The sequence below is a fragment of the Phocoena sinus genome, chromosome 8 (assembly GCF_008692025.1).
Source record: "Phocoena sinus isolate mPhoSin1 chromosome 8, mPhoSin1.pri, whole genome shotgun sequence".
Lineage (NCBI taxonomy): Eukaryota > Metazoa > Chordata > Mammalia > Artiodactyla > Phocoenidae > Phocoena > Phocoena sinus.
The window spans coordinates 101,561,944-101,589,128 of NC_045770.1; the positions used below are offsets into that span (position 1 = coordinate 101,561,944).

General features: G+C 47.5%; 1 protein-coding gene across 1 annotated transcript; it reads right to left on the bottom strand.

Moving 5' to 3' along the window:
* Positions 1-27,150, bottom strand: LOC116758408 (solute carrier family 22 member 6-like). Its single transcript, XM_032641215.1, is given in 11 exon segments — positions 1-83; positions 5,747-5,942; positions 6,051-6,156; positions 8,907-9,069; positions 17,344-17,529; positions 19,286-19,320; positions 19,322-19,438; positions 21,462-21,565; positions 26,780-26,899; positions 26,901-27,113; positions 27,115-27,150. Coding segments are annotated over 11 exon segments (1,359 nt in total).
* Between the last annotated feature and the right edge of the window lie 35 nt (positions 27,151-27,185).

Consider the following 27,185-nt stretch of genomic DNA (forward strand, 5'->3'; position numbering starts at 1 on the left):
TCAGTGCCGGCTGCCCGGGACGCTCCAGCGGTACCCACCGCGCTCCGCACCTCCCGCAGCGCCCCCTAGCGGCCCGCCCAGCTCTGTGCCCGGGAACGGGGCAGCGAGAGGCCGGGGTGCCAGGGGCTGGCGTGTGCCTGGTGCCCAGCGCCCATTTTCCTTCGCAGGGAGAGAAATGATAGTACACATTCATCCTTCATGGCCTACAGTGCGGGCCTTTCTTTGGCAGGGGTGGGTAAAGGATGGCGCAGATCCAGCTCTAGGAAGAAACAAGGGCTGGCTGCCCTTCCTTGCAGCGTTTGCTACTGGCTATCGCATTCGTAAATGCTTTCATGAACTTTCTCACTTAATCCTCCTAACAACTCCGTGCTATAGGCGCAGTTACGATCTCCATTCGACAGAAAACTGAGGCCCAGAGCGGTTAGGTTAACTCATTCTGCCCTCCTGACTCCTCCAGCGTTTGCAGGTTTTGCAGTCTAACTAGATAAGAACTCTTTAGGCCATTTATAAGGTGGAGGAGGATTGCCGGAACTTGCTAAGCCGGTGTCTCTCCCAGTCATTCATTCTGTTGTCCCACTTATTTAACAAACACATAGCCCCAACTGTGTGTGGGCACCGTTCTCAGTGTTGTACCTGTTTTCACTAATTTAATTTTCATAGCAAGCCGAGGAAGTAGGTAGAATTATTATCCCCATTTTATAGATGAGGTACTGAGAGTTTCTGTAATCTGTCAAGGTCAAATGGCTACTAAGTCCCAGAGCTAGGCAGTTGATTCCCGATCATTGCTTTTGCCCCTATCCTAAAGATCCCCCAAATGTCAATGTCAGTGTACCCACATCTCTCCTTTCCTCCTCACCCATATCCCTGGAGTGTGGGGCAACCAGGCGTTCTGCCAGGGTCTAACACGACCCTGGTTCCGTGGCCCCCCTTCCCGGCCCCCTTGGCGCCTCCTGCCAGCCCCAGCACCAAAGGAGGCCTGACCAAGGCAGGGATTGATGAGTTTGAGTGGACCTCAGAGGCCGCCTGTTTACTCCACCGGCCGGCACACGCTGTGATTAACGGTGCACAATCGAGTTAGGGCCCGTAGCTCCAGGGCTGAGGCCAGGGTGGGGGAGGGGCCTGCTGGCTGGAGCTGCCTTTCCCTCGGGCACATTGGTGGTTTGCTTGAAGCTGGAGTCCCCTGGGGTGGTGGAGAAGGGGATGTGCCCAGCCAGCAGGGGTAGGGAGCACACAGCCCTCAGCGGTGGGGGACCAAACTTCCCCACCCTTCTTGCCCTTCTTCCCCTTCCCACAGAGGACCAGAGACTCAGAAAGGGAGGGATTGGGTGCATATCAGAGGAAGGAAACACTTGTCTGAAGGGAGACCTCCCAACAGAAAATGGCGGCAGTGCAGGGAGGGGGGTAGGAAGCCAGGCTGGGTCTGGGATTTGGATGGTGGGAAGCAGCCTTGCTTGGGCCTCAAGCTGCCTCACTTCTGGGGTGAGTATTTATCTCTGTGTTTTTCTCCCAGGGATGTGAACCTCTTCCTTGAGCACACGCTCAGCCTGCCCTAGCTTTCCTGCCGCCAACAGCCAGTGGGCTGACTCTGCAAACCACCTGGGGTGGGGGGAAGACAGGAATAAAAGCCCACTCCAGTTCAGCCCACCTCCTGGGGATCTTTTGCTCCCTTGCCCTACATTCCAGGGATAGGCCTCCAGAGCTGTCAACCAGTAGTTCCTGTTTAAAAACCACACAGCGCAGCCTATGCCATACCCTACTCCCTCCAGATTGAAAATGCAGCCCCATCCTGAGGGAACAGTCTGGAATCTATGCCCAGCACTGTGTTCAACACTGGGGAGGGAACGGGAGAAACCAGGACCCAGAAGCCGTGGGGTCAGTGAATGAGCTGAGGAGATAAAATGATCCTGAGAAAGGTACCAGGGCAGACCAGAGTCCATGAACTTCCTAAGGATGGGAAGAAAGGTCGACGGATGGTCAGTGGGAGCTGGCTGTAGTGGGGTGAGTGTAGGCCTGGCTGGGGAGGATGATCTGGTTCCAGAGCTGTCAGGGCACCAGCCTGAGTCAAGTTGGGGGCCCAGTCTGGACCTTGTGGGAGAGAAATAGTCATGGCCCCTCTCCCAGCCTCAGTCTACCTACCCATCCATAAATGGAACTGAGGGCAAAGGCAAAAAGGGACTAGATGCACTAGATGGTCCCAGAGGACCTTCCCAGCTCTGATGTTCTTCGAAAATGGGACACCTGGGGTTTTACTCAGCCCTGCCTCTCCTGGTCATGAAACCCTGGGCATATTACTCTCCTCCTCTGAGCTTTGGTTTCCTGGAAGTAAGATGGGAGGCTAGTCTACTGTTCCTCAAATTCTATGTTGCAGGACATTAGTAGATGTAAGTTATAAGAAAAAAGACTTCCATGATAAAATAGAAAATTCATTAGGCTTTCTTTACTGTAGGAACCTATCAGAACCTTTAAATGGCAAATGTACACTAAAAATCTTGGAGAGGCAGAGAGAACATGCAGTTTTCCAAACTGACTTCACCACAGAACCATTTTTCTGTAGAACATATTTTAGCACTGGCATCTGAGGAACATACTTGATTCACTCTGGACTAGCTTATCTAGAAACCCTCCAGGTCCAGTATGTGATCATTTTAGGCATTCCCTTCATCTTTCAGTCCCCTGGACTCCTGCCCCTTTGAGGACTTGTCTCCTTGCCCCAGTCTTTCCTGGACACTTCCATCTCTGGGCCCTTGCTCTGCTCACCTTAGTGTGTTCTTTGTGCGTGGCCTTCTGTGACCTTCCCTGGCTCAGCTCTGGAGAGCTCAAACTCCATCCAGCTGCCCCTTCTCTCATCTTTTCTGGTCCCCAGAGGCCTGAGGGGTGCTGTCTGGGCCCTCCTGGCAGGATTCAATGTGATGGCTTCCCATAGCCCCAAGTTGTGTTTCCCTGGTTCCCAATCCCATGCCCCAGCCTCAAGTTTCCCACACCCAGCCTCCAGCCTCCAGTCCTCAGTCAAGAGACCTTATTCCCCAGCCCCCTATGAGGCCTCTGGCCCCAAGTCTCCTGGTTCCCAGCCCCAGACCCCTGCACCTTGAACCTCAGCTCCCGGCCCTAGTCCCACTTCCCACCCATGGCTCCCAGCCTTCCTCTCTAAAGCCGTGTCTGAGATTTTGGGTTCTAGGCAGTTGAAGTTGGGGCAGCACTTCCTCTCTCCCTAGCTGCATCTCTTGAGTCTTTGGGCCCGAGCCAGGGTCAAAGGAGAGCCAGGGCCCAGAGGAGAGGCAGGATGGGAGGTGAACCCCACAGGTATTTAAAGTAATTACCCTCCTCGCCCCATCATAAGCCTGGTTCAAGATGAGAGAACACCTTGGAGGCAAAAATATAGATTATGAACTAGAACATTCTAGTGAGGCAAGGGGCAAGGGGTGGGGGGATGGTGGGAAGGTCAGTGCAGAGGGATGAGGGTGGTAAGCCTAACTCAGCAGGTGGCCCTGGGATGGGACAGGGGATAAGGACCAGTCACAGGTGTAAAGATCCATCTTCCAGATGTGGGAGCTGATGCTCTGTGACTTGTGGTAGGCTATGTAACCATTCAGTGGCTAGTGACTAACCCCAAATTGTCTCCTTGTATTGAGATCTCAATTTGCGCCTTCCAAAGTGCTTTCTCTTCATCACTTCCTCCTTCTAGAAATATTTTCTGTACAGAGCCTCTGAGGACCGCCCCCCCCCCCCCCATTTTTTCTCCTGCTACGTCCCTGGCTGTTGTTCCTCAAACTCCTTTGCTGACTTTCCTCATCCTCCCACTGCCTAAACTTTGGAGTATCTGGGCTCAGTCCTTGGACCTTCACACCCACTTCACAGGTGATTTATGCCACCCACACATTGATAGCTTACGCATTCATGTCTCCAGCCCAGCCTCTCCTCTGAACTCCAGACTCGTATATCCAATATTTCCTCATCTGTAAAATGGGGATAATAATAGCTCAACATCACAGGGTTGTTATGAGGATTAAATGAGTTAAGACATGTGAAGCATTGGAAGCCTGCCTGCCTCCGATTAGTACTACGGCTGGAGCTATGATTATCGTTATTGCTGTCATTATTGCTGCCTGCCAGCTCCACTTGGATATCTAGAATCATCTCAGACATGACTCATCCCTAACCCAAAACTGCTCTATCTTCAGCCTTGCTTATCTCAGTAGATGGCAACCCTCTCCTTCCAGTAGCTCAGACCTCAAACCTTGCAGTCATTCTTGACTTTACTCTTTCTCTCACATCCTGAATCTAATTCATTAGAAAATCCTGTTGTCTCTTCCTTAAATATATCCAGGGTGCAGCCACTGTGGTCTCGGCCAGGGTCATCTCTCACCCGGATAACTGCCTCCACACCGGTCTTCCTGCTTCTATCCTGACTCATTGTACAGTCTGTCCTCAACGTAGCATTCAGAAGGTTCCCTTTGACATATAAGTCAAATCACATCCCTCCACCGTTTGAGATGCTCTATCAACTTGTCTTTTTCAGAGTAAAGCTCCAGGCCTTATAAGTACTTGCAAGGCCCCTGTGTGATCAGCTTCTTCTCCCTCCTTGATCTAATTTCCTTCTACTGCTTCCTTGCTACTCTGCTCCAACCACGTGGGACTTGTTATTCCCAGAACATGCCAAGCACTTTCCTTACTAGATGACTTTGCACTACTGTTACCTTTGCCCGTTAATAGTAAACAAACCATCAAGTTTCTGTGAGATAAAGATGATAATGAGATCATACAAAGGGCTAGGGCTTGGGGCAGTGGGCACAGAGAGAGGAACCCAGAGACCTTGGCAGGGGCCAGATCATGAATGTCCCTGAATGCCTCCTGAGCAGTGGGCAGCCAAGGAAGGTGGTGTGTGCAGGGCAGGGCTGGACTCCCCTCAGGTGCAAAATCTCAGGGGTGCCAAAAAACTCAGTAATCAAAATATGTAATATTTTAACGTAATATTTAAAAGAATCAAAATTAATGCAAAAAAAAATCTACGATGAACAAAATGTCAAACTTGAAAAAAAATTTATTTATTTAGTTTTGGCTGCATCGGGTCTTCGTTGCTGCGCACAGGCTTTCTCTAGTTGCGGCGAGCGGGGGCTACTCTTTGCTGCGGTGCGCGGGCTTCTCATTACGGTGGCTTCTCTTGTTGCAGAGCCTGGGCGCTAGGCACGCGGGCTTCAGTAGTTGCGGCACGCGGGCTCAGTAGTTGTGGCTCATGGGCTCTAGAGTGCAGGCTCAGTAGTTGTGGTGCACGGGCTTAGTTGCTCCACAGCATGTGGGATCTTCCCGGACCAGGGCTCGAACCCATGTCCCCTGCATTGGCAGGCAGATTCTTAACCACTGTGCCACGGGGGAAGTCCCAAAATGTCAAACTTTGAAGGGAAGACAGGGGCAGGGTGAGGCAGGAGAGGTAAGTCCAAGTGCCTTTCATCCTAGTCCCAGCCGTGGACTCAAAATCCTTCTGGGAGGATGAACTGGACATGGATATCACTGGGAAGGCCCAGGGAGAAAAAGAGGTGCGGAGACCCCGCCCAGGGACTGGACAGGACTTTCCTGGCTTGTAAAATGCGGGTAGCAGGCCTTGTCCCGCAGGAACCCCGGAGGATTAGTGAGATAATGGAGAGAAACCCTGCATTGGTGGTGGTGCAGGTTGGGTTGGGAGGCAGGTAAAGGCCAGAGAGGGGTGGGGCATGGCACAGGGGCAGGGCTGCGTGGGGGAAGGGGCACTCACCGGGCTCACTCAGGTGAGGACGGTCCCGAACCGTCATCCGGCCAGGAAGGGAAGAGTGCAGCAGGTGAAGGAGCTGAGAGGTGGGACCAGGTGATGAGGCCTCGAGCTCGAGCTCGAACCTGGGGCCAGGTCTCAGGGGCAGCGGCAAGGCCGAGAGGCGGGGCCAGGGTCGGAGACGCAGCTGAGGCTCTGAAGGCTGGGTTGGTAGGATGAGGGGGTGGGGCCAGAAGCCGGGGTCCGGGCAGGGCCAAGGCTAAGCGTCCGTAGAATCAGAGACCAGGACCAGTGGGATTCTGGCGGGTACCTGCGGTTTCGATGCGTGGTTGCACATTTGCGCCAGCAGCTTCAGAGCCAGGTACAGGTCGCACGGGCCCTCCTCCGCCCCTCCCTGGGGCTGGGGCAATAGGTGCCTGTCCGTGGATGCGGCAGGAGGCAGGCTTCCTGGGCCAGTGTAGAATCCCATTAGCTCAGGAAGAAGCCAGAGCAGGCCTTGGGTAGGCAGCTGAGCATGGATGAACTGCTAGCTTTCCGGGCTGGGCAGCCACAGCTTGCGTCCACCCGCTCCTGCCTCTCTGCAGCCGCTGCCAGAGCCCCTCATCGCCTCCACCCCCAGCCCAGAGCGGGTACAAAGACCAGGAATCCTGGATTCTCTCCTGGACTGCAGATCATGCCATCCTCCATGCCTCTTTCACGTGGTCTTCCCAGTGCCATCAGTACCGGTTCCTGCCATCCCGGGAGAGGCAGGCAGAGGCTGAGGAGGAAGGGCCTGAGGGATGGAGGGATGAGACCAGATCTCAGTGACTCCTCTTGCTGTGTTTTGCCTTCTTGGGCCTCATCAGTGCCAACCCAAGGCTCACTGGAGGTGGAAGAGAAGAGGAGGAGAAGCGCCTGGAGTCCAGCAGGAAAGCTTGGATGAGTTGGGAGGCTGAACTTCCTGGACAAGAGCCCAGGTGTAAGAGGCACACTGCTCCAGCAGCCAGGATCCGGCCTGGAGGGCTGAGACTAGCCTGCTTCAGCATTCTTCTCCCCTTTCTTCTTTTCTCCTTTGTTTCCAGATGTTAGCATCTGCCTCAGGGAGGGGGAAGAGTTTCACAGCCTCCTGATGGGCTGCATTCATTTTAGTCCCTTCTCTGCTTCCAGGAAAGAGTGAATAGGGAGGTGGGGGAAGCAAGATGCATAAAGGTTTTCAGTGTAACTAAAAGAAAGCCGTGAAGGGAGCAGAGAAAACTGGCGAGAAACGTGGGAGCGCGGTGTGTGTGTGTGTGTGTGTGTGTGTGTGTGTGTGTATGTGTGTGTGTGTACACACACATGATTTCTGCTGTCAAGTCAACCGAGTCCAAGTGGGGGCTCCGTTGTTTCTTAGCTGTGTCTCACGACCTTCCTCAGCCTAAGGATAATACTGCTACTTACCTTGTAGCTTATCAAGCATTTTGGCACATATAATGACATTATAGTGTCATATAGGATAGTTTTCCTGCCCTAAAAATCCCCCGTGTCCCTCCTATTCATCCTTCTTCCCTCCCTCTGAGCCTTGAGCAACCACTGATGTTTTTACTGTCTTCATAGATTTCACTTTTTTTTTTGCGGTACGCGGGCCTCTCACTCTTGCGGCCTCTTCCGTTGCGGAGCACAGGCTCCGGACGCGCAGGCTCAGCGGCCATGGCTCACGTGCCCAGCCGCTCCGCGGCATGTGGGATCTTCCCGGACCGGGGCACGAACCCGTGTCCCCTGCATCGGCAGGCGGACTCTCAACCACTGCGCCACCAGGGAAGCCCCATAGATTTCACATTTTTGATGCTACTGTAAATGGTATTCTTTTTAAAATTTCAAATTCCGGTTGTTTATTGCTAGTATATAGAAATACAATTCTTTTTTTTTTTTTAATTTATTTATTTATTTATGTTTGGCCGTGTTGGCTCTTCGCTGCTGCGCGCAGGCTTTTCTCTAGTTGCGGCGAGCGGGGGCTACTCTGTTTCGGTGCGTGGGCTTCTCATTGCGGTGGCATCTCTCTCACTGTTTTTTTTTTTTAATAAATTTATTTATTTTATTTATTTATGTTTGGCTGTGTTGGGTCCTTGTTGCTGCGCGCAGACTTTTCTCTAGTTGCGGTGAGCGGGGGCTACTCTTCGTCGTGGTGCGCGGACTTCTCATTGCAGTGGCTTCTCTTGTTGCGGAGCACAGGCTCTAGGTGCACGGGCTTCAGTAGTTGTGGCACGTGAGCTCAGAAGTTGTGGCTCGTGGGCTCTAGAGCGCAGGCTCAGTAGTTGTGGTGCACGGGCTTAGTTGCTCCACGGCATGTGGGATCTTCCCGGACCAGGGCTCGAACCCATGTCCCCTGCATTGGCAGGCGCATTCTTAACCATTGCGCCTCCAGGGAAGCCCTAGAAATACAATTCTTTAAAGATATTGATCTGACAGCCCACAGCCTTGCTAAATTTGTTTTCATTGTGGTAGCATTTGTGTAGATTCCATTGGATTTTCTACATAGGCGATCGCTGCATGAGTTCTTGGACAGTCAGCTGAAGTGGAGCGGCCTCTGTGGGAAGAGGGAGAAATTGTGCATAGCTACTTTTAATGAAATGGTAGCGTGGATCTGGCTAGGAGTGGGGGGCCCAGGGGAAGTATTCTCTGGAACCACAGGTCCAGTAGAAGTCCCTCCCGTCTTCCCCTGGCTGCCATTTCTCCATTCCTCCACTTGGCGTGGACGTACAGGAGATGCAGGGGCTCTGGCCACTCTCTGCCCCTTCTCAGTTCTCAGGAGGACTGGAGTGGGACCATCTGCTACTCTGCTGCTTGTGCCCCGATTTCTCTTTCCATCTACGGGGGAAGGAGAAGCAGGGTGTGGGAGTGGAGATGGGGGATCCTTTTTAGGTGTTTGTGCTCAGCTGTCCCATTTTATGCCCAAATCCCCCACTGTTTCCAAGAGTCCCAGAAAGGATTCTAGGGGACTCAGCCTATCTGTGAGAACAGGACCAGGAGCCAAAGGAAGCAGGAAGCCTGGATTCTGGCTGTGGCTCCACCAGAGTCCAGCTGAATGACCCCAGGTAAGTCCCTGCTCTCCCCTGGGTCTGGCCTTTTTTTGTTAAATGGGGCTGGATCAAGGATTTGTGAGGGCCTTATAGCTCTGAGTGTAGGGAGGGGAGGGGAGCGGGCAGCGTACCTTCTCTCCACGTCCTGCAGTGTGTTGGGCAGTGACAGCCCCAGAATCTCTGGCAGGAGAACAGGGATGGGGCAGGTAGCCACAAGGACCGCTCCATAGGTGAAGAGAGGCAGGGAAGGGTAGAGCTCAGAGGTCATGCCCACCAGTGGGCTCAGAACGCTGCCTATGTTGGCCAAGGTGGTTGTCACACTCGGACCTCTCTGCCTGTGGAGAGGAAGAGCACCTTGGTGAGGCCGGTGAGGCTTGTGGGTGCCCTAACTCTGCCTGCCAACGGTGTTTTCTTTTTTCACATTCCGTACACGGCCAAATGCTTGCACTTACCTTGGCTAAAAGGAAAGTTGAAAGCAAATGGTTTTGGAACCAGGAAGCCTGGGTTCCAGTTCCAGTTTGAACCTGCTGTATAACTGAACATGTCCCCAACCAACCTCTCCCCCAAGCTCCAGATGCTATATCTAGCTTCCTACTTAACACCTTAATTTGGATGTCCAAAGGGCCCCTCAAATTGTATATGGCCAAGAACTTTTCGTTTCTACCTCCAAATCTTTGCTCAGATTTCCCCATCCTGGCACAGGGCACTTCTAACCACTCAGTTGCTCAAGCTCAAGTATCTGTAATTATCCCCGATACCTCCTGTTCCCTTATTTCCCCACATCCAAAATATGAATTTGGTTGGCTCTTCTTCCAGAACACATTCAGAATCAGTTCCTCTTCTCCATCTCTACAACCACTGCCCCCCAGTTCATGTGAAGCCATTTTCACCTCTATTTATTTTTTTAAAGATTTTTTTTTTGGATGTGGACCATTTTTTAAAAAAAATTATTTTATTTTTATTTATTTTTGGCTGCGTTGGGTCTTTGTTGCTGGGCATGGGCTTTCTCTAGTTGCGGCGAGCGGGAGCTATTCTTCGTCGCAGTGCGCGGGCTTCTCGTTGCGGTGGCTTCTCTTGTCGCGGAGCAGGGGCTCTAGGCGCGTGGGCTTCAGTAGTCGTGGCTTGTGGGCTCCAGAGCCCAGGCTCAGTAGTTGTAGCGCACAGGCTTAGTTGATCCGCGACACGTATGATCTTCCCAGACCAGGACTCGAACCCGTGTCCCCTGCGTTGGCAGGTGGATTCTTAACCACTGTGCCGCCAGGGATGCCCGGATGTGGACCCTTTTAAAAGTCTTTTATTGAATTTGTTACAATATTGTTTCTGGTTTATGTTTTGTTTTGTTTTTGGCCACGAGGCATATGGGATCTTAGCTCCCCGATTAGGGATTGAACCCGCACTCCCTGCATTGGAAGGCAAAGTCTTAACCATTGGACTGCCAGGGAAGTCCCCATTTTCACCTCTTGACAGTACTATTGCAGTAGCCTCCTGACTGGTTTTCCCATTTTCACTCTTGGCCCTTCTATCCCCAGCCTATTCTCCATGAGGAAGCCAAAGTGATCTTTAAAACTGTAACTCAGGTATTTTCACCCTCTGCTTAAAAACATCCTGTGATATCTCATCATGCTAGAATAAAATCTGACCTCCTTCTAAATCCCTACATGATTGCTCCTTGCCTACCAAGTTCTTATCTTGTGCCCTATCCCTTTGTTTCCTCATTTATTCCTTAGTGTTTGCCTTTGATCTTTACCAAGGAGACCTACCCTGATCATCTTATCTAAAGCTACCCAGTCACTCTCTTTTTCTACTTTTTTTTTTTTTTTTTTTTTTTTTTTATGCGTTACGCGGGCCTCTCACTGTTGTGGCCTCTCCCGTTGCGGAGGACAGGCTCCGGACGCGCAGGCTCAGCGGCCATGGCTCACGGGCCCAGCCGCTCCGCGGCACGCGGGATCCTCCCAGACCGGGGCACGAACCCGCGCCCCCTGCATCGGCAGGCGGACTCTCAACCACTGCGCCACCAGGGAAGCCCCTCTTTTTCTACTTTTTTTTTGGATCTCAGAGGCAGAGGGTTGAGTTACTCATAACCCTCAGTTCATGACCCTCACCCTCTATTATCATTTGTCCTTGAAAGGCTCCCTTATTCCCCCCCCCTTAATTGTTTACTCCTTTTATTATCATTACCCACTCTTAATCCCCTCCTTGCCAAAGTCAACCATTCTATTGCGTTTGATGTGCATTTTTTTTTTAAAGGTTTATTTATTTATTTATTTAGCTGTATTGGGTCTTTGCTGCTGCATGTGGGCTTTCTCTAGTTGTGGCGAGCTGGGTCTACCCTTGGTTGCGGTGCACGGGCTTCTCATTGCGGTGGCTTCTCTTGTTGCGGAGCACGGGCTCTAAGCACGTGGGCTTCAGTAGTTGCGGCACACGGGTTCAGTAGTTGTGGTGCACGGGCTTAGTTGCTCCAAGGCATGTGGGATCTTCCCGGACCAGGGCTCAAACCCGTGTCCCCTGCACTGGCAGGCGGATTCTTAATCATTGCTCCACCAGGGAAGTCCCTGCATTTTTTATTTGTATATGTTCTTGTAAAATGTGTATTGTTTTGTGTGCAAATATTTTAACTTACCTAAATGGTAGAGGTAATAGATCATTCTATTTCTCATTTCACTCAGCACTCTGTTTCCTGACCAGGAATTGAACCTGGAACCTGGCAGTGAAAGCGCCGAGTCCTAACCACTGGACCGCCAGGGAATTCCGCTCTGTCTTTTAAATTTGTCCATTGTGTCCTTCAATAAGCAGAAGTCCTTTTTGATATAATGAAATTGATATAGCTACCATGTTTTTTTCTTCCTCTTCCTCCCTCTCCCTTTCTTTCCCCCTCCTTTCCCCGCTCCCTGCTCCCCTCCATCTCCATCTCCATCTCCATCTGCGTCTGCATCTCCATCTCTATCTGTCTATCTCCAAGCCCTCTCTTCAATTCTGCTTGTCTCTTCTTGCACCAAGAAAGCCATAGACATGCCATGGCTTTGTTGTATGTCTTAATAGATGGTAGAGTGAGACTCTCTTCTTTGCTTTTCTGTTTCAGAATTGACTAGCAATTGTGGTCTTTTTTCTTTCATATAAATTTTAGAGTAAGTTTTTGGAGTTCCTAAAAAATGATCTCATTGAAATTCTGATTAGATTCTGTTGAATTTCTATAAATTTCTAAAAGTTAACTTCGAGAGGATGGACATCTTTATTATGTCATTCTAAACAAGAGTGTGGAATGTCTCTCTACTTACTAAAATAATCTTTGTGATCTTAAAAATGTTTCAGAAATTTTCTCCATGGAAGTCTTGGCTGTCCTCTGTTAATTTCCTGATAATATCTAGCTTTTGGTGTTATTCTGAATGGTGTCTTCATTTTCAAAGATTTTCTATGTTATTTTCTGGATTATTTCTCTAGATTATTGCTATTGACATTTTGGTAATTTGATTTTGTATCCAGCATCCTGCTGAACTCTTTTATTAGTTTTAATTGCTTATTGATTTTATTGGTTTATCTAGGTCAATGATCTTATACTCTCTAAATAATGATGTTTTAAACGCTTGTCTTTTAAATTGCTTATTTCCTTCCCAGTAGAGCTGTGCTGTCCAGGACCCCCAGTACTGTGATAAACAGTTGATTCTAAGATCAAAGAGAATGCACATGACTTTCTTCATTATGTATAGTGTTTGTTCAGGTGCTCTGCTTAACTCTCTGGGCTCCCAATTTCCCTTAGATGGTTGGCCTAGTTTTCCCTGACTCTTATTCCAGCTCTTTGGTGGACATTTAAAAATACTTTAAGGATATTTAAAAGTACTTTATACTTTTTGGGGGTTATTGTCAATGTTATTTTTTTATTTTAATGGAAATAGAAGTCCTTTTTTTCTAATAGATTTCCAGAAGTTCTTTATAAACGCTGCATACAAATCCCTGTAAATGCCTTCTTTTTCTCTTTTCACCTTGTTTATAGTGAAACAAATGACCAGGATTAAAAAAAAATCCAAAGTAGAAAACTTTATCAATGTGCCTTTTTTGGTTAGCCTTTTTTTCTTTATGTCTTCAGAAATCCTCCCCTCTTCAGCAGAAATTAACTTTTCTTTAAGGTTGAAATATGATTGCATTTTATTTATTTCCCAAATGGGTTAGTAGATGTCCTGGTACTAGTTGTTAAATAGGCCACGTTTTATTCTATCATCTGCAGTGCTTCCTCTGCAAGTTTTCCTACGTGTGGGTCTGTTTTGGAGCTTGCTATTCTTTTCCATTGGACAATTTGTTCTTTCCTGCTCCAGCATCCACTATCTTAATTACTACAATTTTATAATAAGACTTTATAATATGCCTTGATTTCTGGTAGGGCAAGTCCTTCCCCTCTGTCTTTTTTAAAAAAGTACCTTGGTTATACTTGGTCCACAGCACTTTTATATACATTTTAGAATTTGCTTGCTAGTTTCTTGAAAATATCTGTTGGGATTTTTTTTTTTTTTTTCAGTACGCTGGCCTCTCACTGCTGTGCCCTCTCCCGTTGCGGACCACAGGCTCCGGATGCGCAGGCTCAGCGGCCATGGCTCACGGGCCCAGCTGCTCCGCGGCATGTGGGATCTTCCCGGACCGGGGCACGAACCCGTGTCCCCTGCATCAGCAGGCGGACTCTCAACCACTGCACCACCAGGGAAGTCCTATCTATTGGGATTTTGATCAAAATTGCATTGAATTTATAAATCAATCTTGGAATCACTAACATTTTAATATCATCTTATGTCAATTATGAGTTGATATATTATGAGATTTCCTCTCCATGCACATAATACATTTATTTACATTTTCTTTAATACCTTTTAATATAATTTAAAATTTTTCTTGAAAAAAGTCTAATGTTTAGAAGAGTAGAGAATGCAGTTGATCTTTTGTTTATTGACCTTGTATCTAGCCACCTTGCCAAACTTTACTATTTCTAATAATTTTAGATTTTTATATAGATTTTTAAAATTAATTTTTATTGGAGTGCAGTTGATTTACAATGTTGTATTAGTTTCTGCTGTACAGCAAAGTGAATCAGTAAAGTTATACCTATATATATATCCACTCTTTTTTGGATTCTTTTCCCACATAGGTCATTACAGAGTATTGAGTAGAGTTCCCTGTGCTATACAGTAGGTTCTTATTAGTTATCTATTTTATATACAGACAGTTATGTCCTCTCTAAATAGTGATAGTTTTGATTTTTCCTTTCCAGTCCTATTTCTGTTATTTGTTATTCTTAACCTAGGCATTGACCACACTCTCCAGGATAATGTTGAATAGAGGAGGAGACAGCAGGCACATTGGTCATATTCCCAAGTTTAAAGAGAATGTTTCTAGGGCTTCCCTGGTGGTGCAGTGGTAAAGAATCCGCCTGCCAATGCAGGGGACACGGGTTCGAGCCTTGGCCCTGGAAGATCCCACATGCCGCGGAGCAACTAAGCCCATGCACCACAACTACTGAGCCTGCGCTCTAGAGCCTGCGAACCACAACTACTGAGCCCGTGTGCCACAACTACTGAAGCCCACGCACCCTAGAGCCTGTGCTCTGCAACAAGAGAAGCCACTGCAATGAGAAGCCCATGCACCGCAACGAAGAGTAATCCCCGCTCTCCGCAACTAGAGAAAGCCCGCGCGCAGCAATGAAGACCCAACGCAGCCAAAAATAAATAAAATAAATTTAAAAAATACAAAAAAAAAAGAGACAGTGCTTCTAATGTTTCACCATCAAGAAATAATATTTGCTGTGGATTTTTGGTAGATGTTCCATATCAACTTAAATTTCCTTCTATTGTTGTTTTACTAAGACTATTTTTAATGGATGCTAATTTTTATTAAATATTTTTTGTTTTTATTGGGATGATAATCTATTAATATAGATTAATAGATCTATATTAATATATTTTAGTTTTTGTGATATTAATATATTTTCTAAAGTAAAACTACCCTTGCTTTCCTAAGTCAGCTCTCCTTGGTCATGATGTATTATCATTTTTTATACATCACTGGATTCATTTTTCTAATATTTTGTTTAAGATTTTTGTATCTGTTTATGAGTAATATTGGCCTGTAATTTTATTTCACAACTATCCTCTTTTGGTTTCAGGGTCACCTGACCTCACAGAATGTATTTGACATAATTTCCCTTTTTCTCTTTTTTGGGGAAGCGTTTGTATAACATTGGAAGATTTGTTCCTTAAAAGTGTGGTGGAACTCATCTGTATTAATATCTGGGTCTGGTGTTTTCTTTGAGGCAAGATTTTAAAGTTTACTCTTCAGAATTTTTTTTTCTTTTTCTTTTTTTTTTTTTTTTTTTTGCGGTACGCGGGCCTCTCACTGTTGTGGCCTCTCCCGTCGTGGAGTACAGGCTCCGGACGTGCAGGCTCAGCGGCCATGGCTCACGGGCCCAGCCACTCCATGGCATGTGGGATCTTCCCGTACCGGGGCACGAACCTGTGTCCCCTGCATCGGCAGGTGGACTCTCAATCACTGTGCCACCAGGGAAGCCCCCAGAATTTTTATTTATTCTAGAATCAGTTTTCCTATATTATTTTTTTTTAGGAATTTGTCAATTTCATCTAAATTTAAAATTTATCAGGGCTTCCCTGGTGGTCCAGTGGTAAAGAATCCGCTTTCCAATGCAAGGAACGCGGGTTCCATCCTTGGTTGGGGAACTAGAATCCCACATGCCATGGGGCAACTAAGCCCACAGCCTCAACTACTGAGCTAATGCGTCTCAGTGAGGGAGCCCGCATGCTGCAAACTGCAGAGCCCACATGCTCTGGAGCCTGTGTGGCCCAACCAGAGAGAGAAAACCCACACGCCACAACCAGAGAGAAGCCTGAGCCACAACGAGGACCCCGATGCAGCCAAAAAAAAAAAAAAAATTTATCAGTATAGACTGGTTTATAGTTTTTTGCATCTTTAATTACTTAATTAAAAATTTGCATCTTAATTTCTCTAGATCTATAGTTCAGTTTTTTTTAATTCCTAATATTTATTTGTGTCCAGTTTTTTATTTTTTTAATTATTATTACTAGGCATTTGTCCATTTCACTGATATTTTCAAAGATTGACTTTTTGTTTTGTTGACCCTCTTTTTTATACATTTGTTTTCTATTTAATCTGTTTCTGGTACTATTGTTATTGTGTTTTATAGATAAGATGACTGAGAATTTGGACTAGTTACCTTTTATACCAGAGCCATATTCTTTTTTTTTTTTTGGCCATGCCCTGCGGCTTGTGGGATCTTAGTTCCCCAACCAGGGATTGAACCTGGGTCCCAGCAGTGAAAGCGCCGAGTCCTAACCACTGGACTGCTGGGGAATTCTGAGCCATATTCTTAACCATTGTACTTTTTCTGGTCTTAAAGTCTATTTCGGCTTCTATATCTACCTTTCTTCTGGTTAACATTTGTCTAGTATAGCCTTTTCTATTTCTCCACATTTAAGATTTTCATGGTCTAACATTTTAAATGGGTCTCTTGTAAACTTCATGAACTAGACTTAAATAAAATCAACTTGGACCATCTCTGCCTTTTAACTGGTCGGTTTAATCTATTTATATCTATTGTTGTGTCATATATTTTGAGTTATTGATACCATCTTACTTTTTGTCTTTAATTTGTTCTAATTTCTGTATGTTTTTGTTCTCCTTTGTTGCCTTAAAAAATAATTGATTGACCTTTGTGTCCTTTCTGGCTGGAAACCTTTTGGCTCTAGGACCTCATTGTTCCATTCCAGGACTCCTCCCCAACCCCCCTAGGAGAAAACAATGTTTTTACCTTGCAATAGGTCCTCTTCCCCTCCTTCCAATTCCCTGCCCTAAGGGACCTGCTTTTGATAGGCGCATACTTTGATTAGTTGTTTGCACTGGGAGAGGGTGTTTTGGAGAGACCCCTCCTCATGGGGAGGCTTAAGTAACAATTGATGAATTATAAGAAAGAAGCATTCATTAATGCCAAGAGTTTTGCTTTGCTGAGTGATGTATGCAGATATACAGCCAGAGATGAATTCCTAGGAGAAGATTTTAGCAGTTATGTGGAGGAAGTATCAGGAGAGAGAAAGAGGAGAAGAATAAGTGACTGTTAGCCAAGAATGGATTTGAGGGACAACAGAAATGCCTATTAAGTGTTTTGGCTGTGTGGTATGTGATATAAGCATCTCTTCCATCCCCCAAGGAGTCTTCATAAAATCAACAATGTTTAGTGACACTTTTTAGGGCATTTTTCTCCTTAGAGATGTGCCGAGGTACAGTGTCCTGTCTCAAGGTTGGTAAAGGGCACAGTGAGAAGCTGTCCATAGAAGACAATCTTATATGAGCTACACTGAAATGAATTAAGAATTAAACACTATTATTGGCACCAGAATAGACAGACAAGTCCATGGAACTGAATAGTCCACAAACAGTATAAGATAAGGGTGCCAGCCAGGAAAGTTTGGGTTACTCCTAGTGGGGGAAGGTAGTGGGTATTCTAGGTGTTCTAGGAGATGCTATGCCCATCTGTGACTTATTTTGAACCCTCTACCCTACCCTGAGGTCCCACGCACCTGGAGTAGTTGAGGATGACAAAGAGGGGCAGAGAGACCGACGGCTGCAGGTGGCACCAGTGGGGCACAGCATAAGCCATGCCAGCCAGGAAGAGCTGGCCTACAGTGGGGACAAATCCAAATAAGAGGCCCAGACCTGGCCGGGCACGGATGGGCAGCCACTCCAGATCTGAGGAGAAGAGCAGAGCTTAGGTTGAAGTCAGGGCTGTGTGAGTACATGTGTATTTGGGGGTGGTTGTCACTTCCAGAAGGAGGACGATCCTCACTTTGGAGTAGAAGGGCTCTTCTCTTTTTTTTTTTTTTTTTTTTTTTTTTTTTTTTGGTGGTACGCGGGCCTCTCACTGTTGTGGCCTCTCCCGTTGCGGAGCACAGGCTCCGGATGCGCAGGCTCAGCGGCCATGGCTCACGGGCCCAGCCGCTCTGCAGCATGTGGGATCTTCCCAGACCGGGACACGAACCCGTGTCCCCCGCATTGGCAGGCGGACTCTCAACCACTGCGCCACCAGGGAAGCCCAGGGCTCTTCTCTTGAGCTCAGTCCTACTCTGCACCCCTAGGTCCCTCACAGGGTAAAGCAAGGGTGGTTTGATCTCTGGTTAGGTTCCGTGTGTGTGGAGACAGGAATGGGCTAGAAGACTCTGAATTCCCAGGCATGCTCCTGTTCAGTGTCCCCAACCGCAACATTCATGTTTCCTCACTTCTCCCAAACCTCTTTTGAATGGCCTACAGCCACTCCCTCTGCACCTCCTTCAACTCATTTTAATTCAGCAGTTATTTAGAGGTGACGACTCTGTGCCATGCCCTTTGCTTGACCTGGGAAATAGAGATGAATGAACCTTACCCTCAGGCTATTCTGCACCACTGTCGTTTCTTCCAATGGGTCACTCTCTGGCCTCTGGGCCTTGTATATTCTTTTTAAAAATAATTAATTAATTTATTTGGCCGCTCTGCTTGGCTTGTGGGATCTTAGTTCCCTGACCAGGGATCAAACCCAGGCCCCCTGCAATGGAAGCTTGGACTCCTAACCACTGGAATGCCAGGGAATTCCCTATTCTTTTTGTCTAGAACTCTGCCCCAGAACCTTACTCCTTTCTTTCTGTCTCACTTTTCGTTCAGTTCTGAGCTTAGCTGTCACCTCTTCTGGGGAGAGTTCCTGGTTCCCCAAGTCCTGATTGAACACTCCACTTCTGAACTCCCACATCACCCAGGATGGCCCTGATCCTAGCCTTTAGCAAACCAATTTGTAACTGCTTGGCACTCTCTCCAGTCAACTATTAACTCTTTGAGGCCATGGGTAGTGTCCTCTTGTTCACTTGTGTATTCCCAGTGCAGGATGTTACACAAATTAAACGCCTTTCAAGACTGTATTGAGGGCTTCCCTGGTGGCACAGTGGTTGGGAGTCCGCCTGCCGATGCAGGGGACACGGGTTCGTGCCCCGGTCCGGGAAGATCCCACATGCCGCGGAGCGGCTGAGCCCATGAGCCATGGCCGCTGAGCCTGCGCGTCCGGAGCCTGTGCTCCGCAACGGGAAAAGCCACAACAGTGAGAGGCCCGCGTACCGCAAAAAAAAAAACCAAAAACTGTATTGAATAAAGAAATGTTGAATTAAAGACTCCCTGTGTGACTGGCTTCTCTAAGCAACCCCACTCCAATCTCTGAGCCTTTATTTAGTTTATCCTTAACAATGATCCCTAAATATCTAGGATGAATTCCAGCCCCCAATAATCAGATCTTATCTTTTTTTTCTGCCCGGGGCACTGCCTACTCCAGGAGAGGCCCAGATAGGTCAGGATCGGCTGGAACAGGTAGACTCCACTTTGTACTCAGGGAAGGAACTGAGGTTTAAATTTGTCAGGTCTGCTGGTTCACTGGATCCCTGTGATTGAGGAGTCCCCACGAGCCTGGCCCTCCCGGGTTCCCTCTCACTCAAAGTCATGGAAGCGCTGCTGGCGCCTGACAGCCATGCCTGAGAGGAAATGGAAAGCGCAGTAGGTTGGGAAGTTGAGTGTGAAGGCAGCACAGGTCCCGGAGACTGCTAACTGCAGGTAGCTCCAGATCAGCACCTTCTGACAGCCCAGCCTGTGAAAGGAGGTGAAACCTGGGTCTGGAGAGCACATTGCTTGCTCCCCTGCCCCATGTCCCTGGCTGTCTCATCCTTGGTTCCCTGGGCAATCTAACAGCTGCTTGTAAGGCTGCCCACCTGTGCCCATCAGGTAGATGCTGAGATGGGAGATAGGGAATAATTGGGTGAGGGCTGGCATCTAGGGGACCTGGTGTTGGGAGGATCCTCGGGTTGCTGCTGTCCAGGGTCCTGACGCATCCAAGCATACCTCTGTGGAGAGAGCCACGCGCCTTCATCAGTATCATAGAGGGTGTGTTGAAAACAATCCACATACCAGAGCCCCACTTAAGGCCTGTTGGATATCTGGAAGGTAAGCTAGAAACCTGAATTTTTTTTTTTTTTTTTTTGCGGTACGTGGGCCTCTCACTGTTGTGGCCTCTCCCGTCGCGGAGCACAGGCTCCGGACGCGCAGGCTCAGCGGCCATGGCTCACGGGCCCAGCCGCTCCGCGGCATGTGGGATCTTCCCGGACCGGGGCACGAACCCGTATCGCCTGCATCGGCAGGCCGACTCTCAACCACTGCGCCACCGGGGAAGCCCTAGAAACCTGATTTTTAACAAGCTCCCAAGGTTTGGGAACTACTGCTCTGGGGTGTGGTTGATTGTTTGAAAGTTGGTCGATGGTGACTCCAGTTAGGAGACAGCCTTTTGTGAGTTTTTTAAAAAACATTGAGGTATAATCAACATACAACAGTATAATAGTTTTAGGTATATAGCATAATGATTCTATATTTGTATATATTGTGAAATGATCACCACAGTAAGTCTACTTAAAATACACCACCATATGTAGTTACAACAATTTGTGTGTGTGTGTGTGATGAGAACACTTAAGATCTACTCTCTCAGCGACTTTCAAACACGCAATACAGTAATAGTCACCACGCTGTACATTATATTCCCATGACTTATTTAGCTTATAACTGGAATTTGGACTTTTTGACCCCTTTCATTCATTTTGCCCACCCCTTACTCCCTGTCTCTAGCAACTACCTATCTGTTCTCTGTATCTATGAGCTTGGTTTATGTGATTTTTATTTCTGGGAAACCTATGCAAGCCTTATAATTTTGCAAAATGCATATGATTGTGGCTTGTATTTTATGAATAATAAAGCCGATTGTGTCTGCTGAAATGTCTGCTGTGACGTTTATAATATTTTTAGATATTATTCTTTAGAAAATTGCCTCCTGTTATTCATCCCATGATCTTTTTATGGTCTTGGAAGATAATCAAGGTTAGGGTATTAACACTGAGTTGCAGCTACTAATTTAACCCTCACCATAACACCTATTTTATAGATGGAAAAACCAAGTCTGAGAGAGTTTGTATAACCTCCTCATGGGCACACAGTTGTGGCTGATCTGAGACTTGTCTCTAGCTGTTATTGGTTCCTAGGTCTTTGTTTCTGTGACACCCACATGTCACATACAAGGCAGAGTGGTGGGAGGTGACTTCTTCAGGATGTCGGAAAATCCGGATTCTTGTCCTGCTTTGACCACTTATTAGCTGTGTGACTGTACTTTTTAAAAAAGTAAACATTAACTATTTACGTTATACAATTATAAAGGTAATGAATTATCATTAAAGTTCAAATAATATAGTAATGAAAAGTGAAAAGTTCTCTTCTTTTCAATTCCACTCCTCAGAATTAACGACATCATTTTCTTGGGTTCCTTCTAGGCAGTTTGGGCAAGTTATCCAACATCCCTGAACCTAAGTGTCCTCATTGGTAAAATGCAGTTAATGGTACCATTCATGCTGGCTTCACAAGGTATTGTGAGGAGGAATTGAAATGAGGCAAGACCTGGAAAGTGCTGATGGACGGTTATGTGATTCCTACAGACTTTCCAGACGTGGTCAGGCTTGGGTGGATCCGTCCTGTGTCCCTCTCTGGATTCTCAGGGATGCCAGTCTCCCCTCTGTGTCCAGCCTAGAGGGCTTATGCCTTTGCTCCTTGATCCAGCTTTGTTCACCACTGACCTGTCTGCCATGATCCCCAACGTCAAGCTTCCGACCAGTACTCCTGCCATGACGATGGACTGACTCAGCTGTGGCAAGGTCTTGTGTGTGCACAAGAGGTCCCACTGTGAGGAAGGAAGAACTGGGGTCAAGGAGAGTTGGGCCGGCCCCACAGCAGCCCATTCCCTCTCTCCTGGTGGGCTGAGGGTCTTGGATTAGGACAGGCACATAAGGAGGGCTTGCCTCCCTAAGTCACACAATCTTTCTCATCATCTTCTCCTGGTGAGAATGATTCAAGTTATTTCAAAACATGTCAGAGGTATCTTTTGGGATGACAGCTCAGACTACTCGCCCTTTTCTGAACACTAACCCCTCACCCTCTTTCAGGGCTGTTTAACCTGTCCCTCCCCGGGTGCAGCTGAAGCAAACTGACCCTGGAGCTGGACAGAGCTAATTAGTTTTTTGTTTTTTTTTAAAAATATTTATTTATTTAGCTGTGCCGGGTCTTAGTTGAGGTGTGTGGGATCTAGTTCCCTGACCAGGGATTGAACCCGGGGCCCCCAGCATTGGGAACACTGCGCCTTAGCCACAGGACCACCAGGGAAGTCCCCAGGTTCGTTTTCTTACAAATTTGGAAAAGCGACTCAGAGAAGCAAGCTTGGTAAGGACACCCAAAGTTGGGGTGGGAGGACCAAGTTTGGAATGACGCGGAAGGGGAGCTGAGAAATCATGAGACAGAGAGAGAGTGGGAAAGGGAGAAGGAGAGGGAGAGGGAGAAAAAGATGAGGGAGGGGGAGAAGGAGGGAGGGGGGAAGGGGAGGGAAGGAGGGGCATAGGGGAAAAGAATGCAGTAATTTAGTCAGAGGGAAGTGGAGGTGAGATCTTAGTGCCCGAGAGGTGAAGATAGAGAGTTCAGCTCTTCTGGTTTTCCTCAACCACCTAATCCCAGTCTTTCATAAGCCTGGGCTCAAGTTCTTGACCTTGGGTTCTGGGAAATACCTTTGCATCCTTCCATTAACTTTCCATAAGCAAATTTGAGAGGGGTGTAGTTATTTGCAATCCTGAATAAGTGGCAATTGGATACCTCAAATAATAGTTTAAATTCTGTTGCTCTTTTTAATGAATATAAGAAAAAAAATTCTCCTTTTAAAAGGACTTCCTTTCTAGGTGGAGTAAAACAGCTCCACAGCCTGCAGGAAAATCATACTGAAATCAAAAGTCACACTGACGGATGTGACTTGAAGGATGTGACTTAAATCAAAATGACAACTAGGTGTGGTATTTCCTTTACATAAAAGCGAATTTTTGTATACTTTTGAGTGGATTTTAAAACTCATTTCTTTTGTTAACAGAAGAAAAAGGAAAGGGGGCAGGGATGACCAGGACGTTTAGGGAATGCTCCCTAAGATGTGTTAATATATATCCAAATGAATTCATCCTTCAAGTGGAATTACTTGATAATCTTGATTTGATTGGAGAGAAATCCTTATCTGTGAATTTAATTATTACAGGCAGACTTTTAATACCCTGTGCACACGCCATATGATGTAAAATGTGGGTGGTTGGCATTTGAACTCTTTCTCCGAAGAGCAATGGACTTTATTGCTTCTTTATTCAAATAACTGCTATTCTGTAGTTCTCTGTGTTACCTGATATAATTTTTATTTTAAAAAGGTTTTGGGGCTGTGTCAGACTGGGAATTCATTTTTAACAGTACTTTAATGGAAACTTGTGAATGAAATACTACCGTGGAGATGCATATGGGACACACTGTAGCGTGGAGTTAGGGATATGATAGACCAGAACTGAGGAAGGGAAAGATGAGAAGCAAGAGGTGTAGGAAAGAGGTAAGAGGTCAGAGGAGCGCTGGAGGAGGGACGGACTGGGAGTGTGGGATTGGCAGATGCAAACCATTGTATAGAGGACAGATGAACAACAAGGTCCTACTGTGTAGCACAGGGAACGATATTCAATAACCTGTGATAAACCATCATGGAAAAGAATATGAAACGGAATATACACATGTGTAACTGAATCACTCTGTCGTACAGCAGAAGTTAACACAACATTGTATATCAACTATACATCAATAAAATTAAAAAAAATAGGTGTATCGATTTTAGAGAAAATGGAAAAATAAGGATTTGTTAAAAAAAAAAAAAAGAACCAAGGCGTGCAAAGAGAACAAAATCTGTATGCAGTCTGGTGATGAAATCTGGGTGTAGTCCAGAATAGAAATTGATAAATGAGTATACAATATGTACTCAGAAAGAATTTTTCTGCCTCTGTTCTGCCCTAAGGAGCTTGTCATCTGTAAAAGCAACAGTTGGATGGGGCTTACATCACCTTAGGTTTAGCACTGGCTTTTACTATATATATTCTCTTCATGTGCACCTGAGACTTGAGGATCGTATATTTGTGTGCTCCTGGGCCTCATGTATATAGAATTACTTTCTCAGTAACAGGAACCAAAGTCTAGGAATAGGCGGTGGTGGATTTGAAGGAGACTCAGAGAACTGCTGCCTAGGAAAGCTCTGCACTGCTAACTTGATAAAGGCTGTGATAAACGACAGATGCTGTGAGACTGGCCTCAGGGGAAAGAAAAAGAGAAGAAGAGAAAACGAATGACAGTGGCACCAGGAATTAGAGCAGTGAAATGGTAACTGTCGTTCATCTGCAGGACAGAAGTGAACGGGAGACTCAGGCCGGTCATTCATAACAACTCATGCCCTCCCTGCCCTATAGTCATTGGACCCAGGGGTGGGCACCTGACCCAGGCCAGCAAATAAGTCTTTCCTAGAATTTTTCAAAGTTGAAGCGGAGAGACAGTTATTAGGAGTGAGCCCAGAATGGTCAATGGCCACATTGTGAAGGATCCGTGGCAGAGTCACATGCCCAGCATGCGAAGGAAAGTAAAGATGAGAGCCAGCAAGGGTCCTGCTCGCATGGCCCTGGTTCCCACAGCTCCTAGAGCAAGCCCTGCCTCTGCTCATCTCGTGGTTTGGTTATGGGAGCCTTTATACCCTCTCTTCATGCTCAGATTAGCTTGAGTTGAATGGCAGCCACTTGCAAACAAGAGTCTTGACTAATATAGTTCAGATAGAAGCTGCTGGTTATTACTAAGGATACCTTAATTCAGAAGAAAAGAAGAAGAGCTCAGACAGAGTTTTTATTGGAACCCAGAGGTAGCATCTTTTTCTTATTATATGTATTTATTTTTTGCTTTGCATTTAGAGTGCAGAAGCATCCCTTTGGGATAGTGGGCCATTTGGGAGTTCTTTCCAAGAGGCAGACTGAGACGTATCTTTCTCAGGTGACCCGTGCCATTGTGCCTACCAGATACAGCCATGTGGCCTGGGTGGAGTATCTTCACTGCGACTAAGCTTCTTGCTTATGCAACCCCTGATAACTTGTGAGCCGTTTCGTTTGCTTCACAACTCAGAAGGCCCAGCCTCACGTTAGGTTATGCATGTAAGCTGCCTATTATCCTAATGAAATGCTCTCCGGTGCAGCCTTTGGCATTATTGGCCCAAGGAAGAAGTATCCCGGTTGTGTTTATGAAATAGGCCTTTCAGTGCCCTATGTCCGTGTGTGGTGGTGGAGAATGGTCCCATTCACAGTGCCTGTTGGAAGAGGATTGGATTATTCTTGGCATCTCCCCACAACTCAGGAAAATTGTGTGCATCTGGCTTTGTCAGTCATTGAAACCAAAAATGATGAGATTACTACCAAGCCTCCATCTAGAAGGAGAGCTAAGGTGCACATGTACCCAGATTCTTTGTTCCAGAGGGCGAGAAATTTGAGCTTCGGATCAAACTGCCTGCTGTTTTGAACAGAAGAACAGCAGCCAGGTTGATAGTTCCCGGAGTATTGTCAGACTTGGAGAGCAGAGCGTAGAGTTTTAAGAAGGGAAATGGAAAAGCAGAATTGGAAGCCACACGTGAAGGTGGGTGGAGGGGAATGTCTCAGGATTTGGGTTGAGGCTGGAGAATAATGAAGAAGGTTCTTCCCCAGCTCTGCAGGGAGGGGATGGCTTGTGATGCCTGCATGCCCAGAGGGAGGACTAGCCATCCTTTGTCACCTTCTGCTTCGGCAGCTTGGGTCTGTCTAGTGGGAAGTATGGCTTAACTTTTATCACTTTCAGACAGATGCTGCATCAGGCGAGTTTGGGGGCCCTGCTCAACCACAGCCTCTTCTCAAGGCATCTTTTCTGCAGAGCCCTGACTAAAGGACAAGGGGCCACGTAATCCCACTATATTGTCCATTGGCACGGTGATTAGATGAAGCGTGGACACCTGAGCCGGTTGCTGGGCTGGGGATGGGGCTGCTCACCAGTGTATTGAGCTGAGCCAATTGAAGCCTTTTCTGAATTAAGATTCACAGAAATGTTCTGGTTGGTGGTAGGCCCTAAATCTGAGGGGTAACGGATCAGAGCTGGGACCAGTGGCTGTCTTGCAAATGGGCACACAGACGAAATGGGGTGAGGAGAGAGTTACAGAGTAAGTGTATAAGGATGTCTCTGGTGCTCCAATCCCTGGTTCCAGTTTCCATGAGGCCTGGACACACTTTGCTTCCTGCCCTTGCATTCCCTGAAATCCCTTTTCTCGTGAGCTGACTTGAGAGAGCGTCTCTTCCTTGCAACCAAAAGATCATTGACAAGAACAGATGTTAAGAGCACGAGCCATGTGACAGCTACAAAGTGCAGAATTCAGCCGGATGAACCACTTAGCAGGCCAGGGAGACTCTACAGTCGACTGTGTGTGTGTTTCGGGGGAGGGGTGTTAAATCACTAGAGATGAAAGGACCCTCCCATAACCCTGTTCTCTTTCCCGTCTTAGTTCCTTGGCTGCTCTCCATCTCCTGGCCCCAGCTGCCGAGAGCTATTTCTAGATGAAGTCAGGAAATTGTTTTTGTCTCTAGGACTCTGAGCCCAGAATCCCCTGCTCAGGAACACCCTCCTTGCCCTCCACTATCTGCATGCCTCCTTTCTAGCTTCCTCTGAACCACCGCCCCACCTCCCTACCCTGTGGAATTGCAACCTCTCAGGGAAACCAAAGTAGAATATCAAACTCCAGTAATAGTATCTCTCTCTCTGGTGGAGGTGGAGGGGCAGGGAGCAGCTTTCTGCAAGGAGTTCCATAACCTCCTCTACCAGGAAGACCTCAACTCCAACCCATGTTCTCTTACCTGCATTTAGGCAGAGCTCTTCATAGCTCCAGGGTCTTCAGACAAACTCAGGTCAGGTTCACACAGTCTGTGTGCGTGTGTGTGTGTGTGTGGGGGGGGGATGGTAAGATGGGGACACAGGGGTTGGAAGGAGGAGGTCCAGGTCTCCTCACGTCAGTCACGATGGTAGAAGGGAAGGTGCTATTGTCATAGATCCAGCCGTGGGTGCAGGGCTCTGTGGCCCCCGTGCCGTTGATCTCTGTGCCATTGGGAAAGGATGGTCCCTGCTGAGGGGGAGGTGAAGAGGAGGCAGACCTTGGGCCGCCCCTGCCCGTCCCGGGGCAGCCAGGCGTCCAGCTCCTCGTCCTTGCTGAGGTTGGTGTCGGCAGGTGAGCGGCAGGGGTGGGTGGGGATGGCAGTGGTGAACTTCTGCAGGGTGTTGTGTAAAACCTTTAGGAGCAGGGTCACGATCGACAGAGTGGTCTGGATCTGCTGGAAGCGGCCCATGCGCCCCAGCCTGCAGCAGGAAGTCATTGAAAGCCATGGGGCGGGATCTCGCAGGGGCACTGGAGCTGAGGG